Source organism: Acyrthosiphon pisum, chromosome X (genome assembly GCF_005508785.2).
Source record: "Acyrthosiphon pisum isolate AL4f chromosome X, pea_aphid_22Mar2018_4r6ur, whole genome shotgun sequence".
NCBI classification, from domain to species: domain Eukaryota; kingdom Metazoa; phylum Arthropoda; class Insecta; order Hemiptera; family Aphididae; genus Acyrthosiphon; species Acyrthosiphon pisum.
Window position 1 is genome coordinate 14,496,288 of NC_042493.1, and position 11,085 is coordinate 14,507,372.

At 28.8% G+C, this 11,085-nt stretch overlaps 1 protein-coding gene across 2 annotated transcripts; it reads left to right on the forward strand.

Annotated features, from left to right (window-relative positions):
* Positions 1–1,818: 1,818 nt before the first annotated feature.
* On the forward strand, positions 1,819–10,271 carry LOC100169185 (33 kDa inner dynein arm light chain, axonemal). Of its 2 annotated transcripts, none has more exons than XM_001944450.5 (6): positions 1,819–2,169; positions 3,455–3,556; positions 5,180–5,459; positions 7,614–7,759; positions 8,594–8,791; positions 10,065–10,271. In XM_001944450.5, exons 2-6 carry the CDS (start codon positions 3,464–3,466, stop codon positions 10,101–10,103), a joined length of 756 nt encoding a protein of 251 aa, XP_001944485.2. In that variant the 5' UTR covers positions 1,819–2,169; positions 3,455–3,463; the 3' UTR covers positions 10,104–10,271. The 2 variants fall into 2 exon arrangements, with proteins under 2 accessions (XP_001944485.2, XP_003245373.1); XM_003245325.3 differs by having other exon boundaries at positions 1,930–2,094.
* The last annotated feature ends 814 nt before the right edge of the window (positions 10,272–11,085 follow it).

Consider the following 11,085-nt stretch of genomic DNA (forward strand, 5'->3'; position numbering starts at 1 on the left):
TTAATTTGAAAAAAAAGTAATGAGTTAATTAACTTAATTAAAATTAACTTATCGTTTTAACTTAGGTAATTTTAATTTTTAACTCGTTAATGCCCAGCCTTGCCTACAAAAATACGTTTACAATAATCATTGTTTTATATGTCTAATAGAAGTATTCTACTAGACGTAATTCATAGACATTCGAGACTTCCACATAGACATATATACCCAAGTTTGACGTCTCGTAGCCTTGACATGTTTACTGGATCCATAATCTTTAACATAACAATGATTACTGTAATGAGGTGCGATTTGATTTGGATTATCATACAGAACCAGTTTAAATTGTATAGAAAGATAATTGTATAGACACTGGTACTTTTCTTTGAATTTTTCCTATTAAATTAAGTTAGTTCTGGCCACAGTAAAATACATAAATACTAACCACTAATCCATTGGTACTCTTTCAATGTTTGCACTACAACCATTAGTAATAATATGAACAGATCGAATCGTTCACGGGCATCACTGCATATAATTGGAACAAAGTTGTTTAATTAAACTTTTTTAAACACGCTTCCATTAAGTGCTATAAACTAGAATCAATAAAAAAAACTATTTTCAGCTATAATATTATTGCACTCACAATAAAATATGAAAATACATTACATTACTGGACATCATGATTGGTAGTAATGCCCCATGTCAAAGAGAATTTAAAATTGGTTTTAGAACTTTTTATTGTGTTAATATTATTGTATTAACTTGAGGTATTTTTGGTATTCATTCAATATGAGACCTATCAAATGAAAATCAATATGTGACCTACCTGTGATACCAAGGTGTACCAAGACAAAACCTACACATAATGACAATAGTTATAATAATATCTACTATGTAGTATGTGTGCTTGTTTATTTTTATAATTGTATTATATGATTACTAGATTTTACCTACACATAATCATCATTCTAGTTTATCCTATGTTTGTAATGTGAAAATAGTTAATTTACAATACATAAAAGTTCATCTTCAAAATAAATTGTAAAATATAATATTGTATCTTTTAATTTATTTTAATTAATTTTGATTTAATTATTTTAATGTAAATAAATTTATAATTCAAATAACTTACTACATAAATATTATAATTTAATATGATTCTCTGTAATATAACTAGAATCCCAATGGCCCCTTCTGCATCGAGTTTTATTTTATAATAATTTGAAAAAATTATATTTTTGTATAGTCCGTGATAATAATGTTTTTATACTCATTGTTGACAATTATCAGTATGTGTTTAGTCGTTGGTTCATCGCTTGTATAATAAAGTAAACAAAATGTTAGTAGTTGAATTAAATGCGATTATTCAATTCGAAATATCAGTTTTAGAATTTTTATAAAAATATAAACTTTAACAACAAAATAATGAAACTTATTCATGTCATAAATTTCACATTGATACAAAGATGTACTTATGAAAAAAAAAAAGATTGGTTATGGTTAAAAACTAGTTGGTACCTAGTAGGTTACTATTTCAAATACAAGTAGATCACACGGTCTGGTAGATCATATACTGAACGATTACTATATTTTTTAAAAGCATACAGACATAAAACACAGCAATAATTAAATGTGATAAAACACCAAAATGTGAACGCTGACAAGTCTTAGGTTCAGTAGTGGTACAAAACAATGGGTCAAAATGTCTTGGCCAAATGATGAAAATAATCTGTCTCCAACCTTAAATGATAAAATATTATATTTATGTAGTATTATAAAATGTAGTAAACTTAAACGTAAGTATTTGATAGTTACCTCTAACTTGTTAAAAAATATATATAACTTAATAACCGTCTGGCTTTTAATTACATGATATATTATTGACGTATCCCACGGTAATAACACCATGAAACATATCATTAGTACTGCCATCTTCCATAAGTCACAAATTTCTACAGCAGATAAGTATTTTTTTTCATGATTGTCTCTAAAAGAAATTTTCAATACGGTTCAATTGATTATAACAGTCTTTGAAATTCTCAATTTAATTTTGATAAGGAACTACAAATTAATGATTTTAATGTGACTTATGCCCGCAAAAGGAATGTATAGGTAAATAGAAATGAATCTATACACTAAACTTACAACACATGTCATTAAAGTTAAATCTATAGAGTACCTTGTAAGGTAAGTTATATAATATGTTATACACTATGATTAAGTATAGTAAAATATAATTAAGGCTTACACACCAGACAAATGTCATAGAACATGAATCGTTCTACTTCTAAGGGTATTTTCATAAGAGTATAAACTTTTTCTCGCTTGTCTGAAAATTCTTTTTCATAATTTTCTAGAGAACAGTCACGGTTAAATTCTAAAAGAATAAAATCCCATAAAGAGCCTAAAAAAAAAATGATTAGTCAAGAGTAACAAGTCTTACTCTAAGTCTTTCTCTTCATTATTAATATATTAGAGGTAGATAGGTGTCTAACGTTATTAAATATTGTTGGATTATAAAACATATTTAATCATCTTCAGATTACAGGCAGTAAAGAATAGATAATAATATATTATATTTATCATAGTTCTAGCATCTGAGATCTGGGATATATTGTTTATATAAATAATTATTTTTAACATTAATTTTGGGTTTTTATACTGGTATTATTAAGCCAAGTTAAAAATTATGCTTTACGTATCTATATAATAACAGTTAATTTAACAGATTATTATGTATAAAACATTCAAGATATATTTACACTACAAAAATCAGGAAAGAAAATAATTTAATAAGTATTATTAGCAGACACGTACCTACCTAAGCAGGTCGACCTCCTAATAGTAGCAATCTCGACTTTGTCCATTTCACGAAATATAATAAAAACTCGAAGTCTCTCCGGTACCGGCTAAACGCAATCGGGTGTAAAAAAGCAACAAGTGATGAACAAAAATTACAACAGTATAGTGTTACTGACTAGAAACAGAAGTAGCGCAGTAGTAGCACAGATTATATGAAAACAGATTGTGCACTTCCTATGCTGCAATGTAAAAAATTCTATAATAAATAGTTTCTATGACATTGAACTTGTTATATTTTAATAACTAGGTATTTACTTGTTTATTAAAAATTATAACTACATAACGTTGATTTTACGTAATTTATTAGTACAGTTAAAAAGTTAACATTTTTGCTTAAATAATATAATATAATATAATATATATAAACCAATAGGTTATAACTAGGTTATAATAAAGTTATAACTTTTACAAGTAAGATCAAGTTTAAATAATATCTATATTATAGAATTACTAAATATACCTACCATAATTACTATGTTGGAACAGGAGTTCCGCTAGATGCTTATCTGTTTGTTCTTTAACTATATAACTATATTATGAATATTGTGATCATTACCTAGCGATAGGTAGGTATATCATATAAATGTTATTAATTTTCTGGTTGTTGAAGGTATTTAAAATGAGTGCAGATGAAAAAGTATTATTAATTCGATCTAAAGTAAATTTGGTGCAATTTGAAAATCCGGTATTGATATCCAACCAGGCAAAACAAGTAAATATACTATTCTTTATCAGTTAGATTTAGATATCATAACCTCAAAATACTTGTAATAATATTCTAGAACAGCCAGTATCAGACCTTCAATTTACTTATTATTCAGAAATGTTATAATTCTATGACTCGGGTCATTTTCAAAATTGGAAATAACTAAATTTCTTACTTAATTTACAATTCATCAAATAAAAAAAAAATGTTATGTAACGTAATATAATACCTATTTTTTGTAAATAATGTAAAATAATAATAAAGAAAAAAATTGGAACAAATGCAGTTTAGTTCCCAAGCGATTATTTCGATTTTTCCCCAAAAAATGTGTGTTTTTATGCACTGAATACTAAAGTCTAATTCAAAAATTCTCGCATTTTTTTACTTAAAAAATTATAGCAAAAAAACTATAAAACAGTAAATTTTTCAAAAATACGATATCTTCGATAAAAACATCGAAAAAACTCTTTGATTTTTTTTAAAATTGTATGTTTTTTATAATGGATGGAAATATGCTAATAGATTTTAATTATCGTATTTGCTGTTTAAAAATTGAAACCAACATTTATACATTATCACAGCTCGATATCACAATATCCCTCCGCCCTCGGCAGTGACTACGCGTTATCGGCACTCGTCGCTCCGCTCCGCAATTCAAAAATATCTCACGACTTATTATGCAAAACCACCTCAAGTAGGTAATAGGGATAAAACAATTATGGATATGTGAAAATTTAAATTAAAATTGATATTTTGCTTGAACAGTGATTATGCGTGTATCGGCACTCGTTGCTACGCTCCTCAGCACCGTCGCTCCGCTCCGCAAATCGAAAATATCCCTCGACTTGTTACCTATGCAAAACCAACTCATGTAGGTAGGTCATATTGGTCACAAATATATTAATCTATATTTTCACTAAACATTTTTTAGATAATATTATAACAAGAAAAATATCATAATTAATAAGAGGTGACAATCCAATACGAAAACATAGGAAAGCAAAGTGCAAGCGTAAATACGTAAAATCGTAAACTTTGGAAAGATATAACTTCCAAAATAATAATTTTCGAGAATTTTTGAATAAGACTTTTATATTCAGTGCTTTAAACACACATTTTGGGGTGAAAAATATCGAAAAAATCGCGTGGGAAAAAAAAATACCAAAAAATTGAATACATCGATAGGTATATTAAACCTGTATGAAGTACCTAACAATGCTTCTTTCTATAAATTCAAACAATTTGCCATTAAAATGATTATCTCTAAAACAACTTGACTACAGTTAATAAATAATGCTATTGCTATTGCTATTGGCAAACAAGTTAGTGTATTTTTTCGCCAACGATTAGGTCTAATGCTCGAGTAATTTTTTGAAATTTAACATAATATTGTATGTATAGGTACTAATGTACTAAGAACTATTATTGTAGTATTTATAGAATACTTATATTAGTATACTGTTAATTGTATACATTCCTTTTTTTAAATAGTAAACAAGACTAATTTAACTATTGTAGAAAGGATATAATTTCAGTTTGTTTTCCCATTTACCAGATATTTTTCTTGTATATTTTATATGTAGGTACGTATGGTGAGTATAGATTAAAAAATTCGAATAACTTTATTAGGATACATATTCTGCTAAAAACAATGCTCATCCAATGGAATCTGGTGACGATGTGGACGAGTGCGATCGACAGAGTTGTGATGACGTTTTGAACAGCATATTACCACCAAGAGAATGGGAAAAGGACGGTAAAACATTTCGTCAATGTATATCCAACAAACCAGCTACCGAAATCAATGTTAAAAAACTCAATGAGAAGTTTGATACACTTTTGAAACAATATAATGCTAAGGAAGTTGGAATTTGCCCGATCAAGCAAGAATTATACAGACAATGTTTCAGTAAGTTTGGAATACGGTCTGTACATTATATTTGTTATTTGCAATAATTGCACCAATTATTGGTCTGCCAATTTTTTATTGAATCCAAATTTATAACCTTCTAATACAATAAGTTTTTATTTTTTTCACTGTACAAGAAATCCATGTTTGATAATTAAACGGAAACCAAAACATAAATTTAATCACTACTAACAGTGACTAATACTTAATAGTACCGACTAACGAGTTACGAGTAGGAGTATTGACATTCGTCGATATCAATGATATAACAACGATTAGTTCACGACACAGACACACAGTTCATACCTAAATGATTTTATAACAACGTTTTTATCTGAATAATTTTTAATCTATTTCATTTGTACGTCTTATAATATTGGGAAATATGCTAAAATAATATTATTAGATTGTATTTCGCATTTTTCGAAAATGTTAACACCTTTCCTTCGCGCTAATATAAGTTCATATTACTATCGTACGGTGTTACATGCAGCTAAATATATTATATATATACACACTGCAGTGCTTAGGTCGTCACGATGTCGGTCACCTGCAACCATGAACCAACCATGGGGAAGGGAACCTATTCGAATGTGTTCCATTTACCAAGAATATCGGGAACCAATTCGGATGTCAATTTTCAGGTATGGGAACTAATTTGGATTTGGAAGTATAGATAAGAGTTCCAATTGGCGCATGAACTTGGCCCTAATTTTTTTTAATCAGCCCTTATATAATCTAAAATTTTAATGGCAAAGGTTCTGATATTAAGTCACATGGTATAAGGTACATACTTTATAGATAATAGATATGTAGGTAGGAGAAGGTAATATAATATTATTAATGTATAGATAACATCAGTGGCGTGGCTTCAATTGTGAGTAGATAAGTGTAAATACTACACTGGTACATACCAACTTACTTAATCATTTCTTACTTGACTTGATTTTATTAAAAAAAAACTTTCATTTTTCAAGTGTAAGCAGTGCTAATTATTACCCTACGCCCACATAACATCATAATAAACTCACAGGAAATCGATCGAAAGTTGAAATACTGTAATCTGTAACGTTCTGAATGGCTAAATACGGTATAGTAAAGCACATCTAGAGTTGTCACAGCATATATATTTTATTTAGTTGAATATAATAGTATAATATTTATACCTAGGTACCCAAAAAAATTAATATTCTTTAAAAAAAACCTTCGAAAATTTTGTTTGGACGATCATTGTTTAAATTGTAATTTGTATTGGAAAAATAAATCGTATCTTAATGATTAGTTATAAATGTCCAATAGTAATATATAGTATATACCAACAATATTGTTGTCAAATGTCATAACTCAAAAGCATTAAGTATTAACTACCATACTATTATACTAATTTCTATACTACATATGCATTATAGATAAATACAATATTATTGTTTGAATTTTAAATATAAAATATTGAAATATTTGAGAAATAAAAAAAATTAAATAGAAGCTACTAAAAAGTTTTTAAAATGTTTAGGTAGTGCCTATTTTACGACGACAAACTAATAAATTACTCCGTATTGACAGAAGATTATAAAAGGACGACATACGCGCATCCATATAATATTATATAATGTACCTACCTACATCGTTAGTATGCTAGCCAATCAAATTTCGAATTAAATCATAGATAGGTACTTTTAATTACTTCGGTTGGCCATTTACATCTATGTTTACATTATAAATAGTTTTTAAATATAATAACGTCAATTAAATAAGATGGATGGTGTTAATATTGTAGATATAGGTCATATAACTATATCTTTTACACAATTAATGTACCTACAACAATATAGTATACCTACCTAAGTGTATGTGAATGTGTTTCTTTTACTGCTTTTAGTCATAAGGAATATTATTAAAGTTTCATTACATAATATATTATAATGTACTCACCGTAGCTCGTAAATGTAAATTCATCGAGTATAAAAACTTTTTATAGTTCTGACATTTTTAGCTATTGTTAACATTATCATTTTGAGTTCAAAATAATTAAAAAAAATATTTTAGATTATACAAATTGTCAATTACTTTATGATTTTCAAATTGTGTTGGTTTTTATTTCATTCAAGTATATACCTATAACCAAATGCTTATTCAATCCATGTTTATATATAGATGAAGTAATTAGACAAGTAACGTTAAACTGTACGGAACGGGGTCACATGTTAATCCAAATTCGCGAAGAAATCCAGATGACTATCGATGCTTATAAAGAACTGTACGAAAGCGTATTAGCTAATGGGATTCGAAAGTTATTACGGGCAAGTATCATAATATTATATTTTGCGTATATACGAGTATTATTAAGTAAAATATTGTCGTAATAGACAATTTCGGGGCCACACAATTATTGGTCATTATGAGGAATACTCCCCTACCTAATCTATTGAGGAATCCAGCTATTAACCAAGCAATATTATGTTTTTACTTAATGGGTTCTAAAAAAAAACTTTTTAAGACTTACGCAGCTGAAACAAACGTTATAAATAGATAGTTAAATATTATTTTGAGTTAAATCGTATACATATTAATATTATAGGAAATACCTATAACTCATATGATTATATTAGCTATTAAACCTACTACATATAGAAACTATTATAGGTATAAATACTGATATAAAAATATTATGCTTACATTCGAATGAGAAACTATAGCAATTCAATCTAAAATCCTATGACTAATTTTAATTACTCACATCTAGTTGATAGCAATTAAAACAAAGACCACGATATCATTTATGCCTAAAAATATTCTCAGAATTTCACAATAATTTCACATACCTATTACAGCCATTTAGCGCACCCGCGTATATCCTAATGTAAATAGGTACATAGTTATCTAAATTAAAGTGTAGTTAGTAATAGTTTATACTTTATACCGATTAAATCACATGATAAGGAATGTCCCGAAATTATTAGTCTACGTAAGACTAAATTTACAGCTATTTTATTAATGTGCATCTATAATACCTCTAGTCTGATTATAAACTATATATGTACCTATACAGTATACTTGTATATATTTTGGGTACGCATTTATCGCAATCAAGTAACCTACTCAAATTTAGCAACTCATTTAGTTTTTGTTTTTAGAGGGAACACATAAAATCCGATTTATCAATCAGAGCGAAACAGCTGACTTCCGAAAACGAAAATTTAGAGATCGAGCTAGCCGAAATTTATTCTATGACAGAGAAGCTTGAACGTGACGCGGCCGAACAGCGTGACGCGGCAATCAAACGCCAAGCCGAAGAGTTGGCATCTCTGAAAAAATCCAATCAACTGATTAAAGTAACAGCGGATATAAGATAATAGTATAAATTCATGTAGGATAATTTAAATCTAACTATAAATAACTATGCATCCATAGGCGGAGATTTAGGGGGGGCTTGAGTGTGCTAAGCCCTCTCAAAACGGACAAACAGTAAAGTCAGTAGACATATTACATCATATTATGTAATTTATTTTACTTATATTGTTTTTGAGGGAGCTAAATTATCTGTTTGTACGTTTTGAGAGGGCTAAGCCCCCCCAAATCTCCGTCTATGTATGCATCGAAACACTATAGTGCGTTTCATTATAACTGCGACTCGACGCTAACGCACTTCGTGGCGGTTTTGTCTCGAACCAGGGGTTTTCAAACTAGGATCGAAAAAATGTGTAAAATATTCGTTATCAATTTTAAATTTGCCATGCAACTTTACGCGCTAGGTTTAGAAACCCTAATGAAAAAACACCATGAGGCTCGTTAGCGTCGAGTCGCAGTTACAACAAAACGCACTATAGATACTAGATAGTAGTAAGTAGTGTACACACAATTGGAGGTGGGTGTTAATATACTCATAATTATGTGTACCTATATGGTTTTATTATAAAAAAATATATAAATTACACGTATTGTGAATTTGTATACACTATAGACTATACCATAATATTCTTGTATATGATTGTAGGTACCTAAGTATTAATATCATAATATATTTATGATATTTGCCAATTATACCTATGGTATATTGTCTATTTCACTCGTACAAAGTTTAAATATTCTTATAAATAATTATCTAACTGATATTTAATAGTTCGATGTTTTATGACCCTATTACATTGAGCACATTCACATTTTCTGAAAACAATCTTATTGTACTTATGTTGCTATATGGCGGTTTCCATAACAGTACACGCTACTTGGCCCAATACTAATACGTAGATAGTTATAGTTACCATATACACAAAAATAGCACTTTACCGCCTACAACTTCATATAAACTCGTACCATGTAGCCTGTCTTGTTAAATTAAAATTACTACTCTCCATGGATAAATTATAAGAAATTATTTGTACTGTATATTTTTTATTAGTGAGTACCTACCTACCTAATATGATAATAGTTATCAATAGGTATATTATATTATGTAATGTGTACATTTTTTGAACGTGTGTAGGTAATTGGAAAATGAATTTGTTAGCTTGTTATATAATACATTACCTATATATATATATATATATTATATATATATATATATATATATATATTATATATATTATGTATATCATGTGTTTTTAGATTCAATTGGAGTCAATCATCTCCCCGAAAAGAGTATAAAACCAAAACAGCTGCCGAAAACATAATACCCTATACCTAAAGTTATGTATAGACTGTAAAAGAACAGGATGATGTGTGATTGCAACATATTGTTCATATTATTATAATGGCATAAATAATAAAATACATTTTCGATGTGCATAATATATTATATACCAACCTCTAAAACTTTCGATTTTTATTGAATGAATGATTTAATGCAAATATGCAGTGATTATTATTATTTCTTATTTATTTGAATAATAAGCCTTGGTGTCTCCATATTGTTAGCAATGTCTTAAGGTACAGTATTTATATAAACAAATTATAAAATATTGATAAGATTGGTCTTAATTAAAAATGTTACCGTGTGACTTTTGTTATCTGGGTGGAGGGCTTCCGACATAATATTTGATACTCCAGTTTCTTATCTGTCCGCTTTATAGGAACGGCATTCAGATACAATGTGTTTGATTAACATAATTGTACTGCAACTGGTGCATATGGGTGGGCCTCCCTTCTTCATATTGTCTGGTGTTTTAGCTACGGGTGTACTATAGGCGTTCTATTTATTGCGGTTTCCATCTTCCTTGAGACTTCTGGTGGAGAGGGCCATGTGCGGATGGTATTTTTGATTTCATTGAGTTTTGAAGTGCCTTGTTTCCATGTCTGCAGCCATAAGTTCGTGATTGTTTTTGCTGTCAATTTAGCGTCGAAGAGGGTTAAACAATTAAGTCTAATAGCATCGGGGGAAGTTATAGCTTGACGAGCTTTTTCGTCAGATCTTTCATTTCCTGTGATTTGGTTGTGGCTAAGAATCCAAATCCAGATGATTGAATAGCCAGACTGAGTAAGGTCGTTGAGTTGGTTAAGTATTTTCCTAGTGATCTCGCTTGGGGTGGAGAGGTTTTCAATACTCCTCAATGTACTAAGTGAGTAGCTTAGGATTACTGCTTTGTATATAAGTCTTGATCTTATGAGGTCCAGGCAAAAGAAATTGCCA

What these genes read in the sequence shown, in the direction of transcription:
- LOC100169185 (XM_001944450.5), top strand. Translation starts at nt 3,464, where the DNA reads ATGAGTGCAGATGAAAAAGTATTATTAATTCGATCTAAAGTAAATTTG. An exon ending in ATTATACAGACAATGTTTCA is followed by an intron (nt 5,460 to 7,613) that starts GTAAGTTTGGAA and finishes GTTTATATATAG; the next exon opens with ATGAAGTAATTAGACAAGTA. An exon ending in GGATTCGAAAGTTATTACGG is followed by an intron (nt 7,760 to 8,593) that starts GCAAGTATCATA and finishes TTTTGTTTTTAG; the next exon opens with AGGGAACACATAAAATCCGA.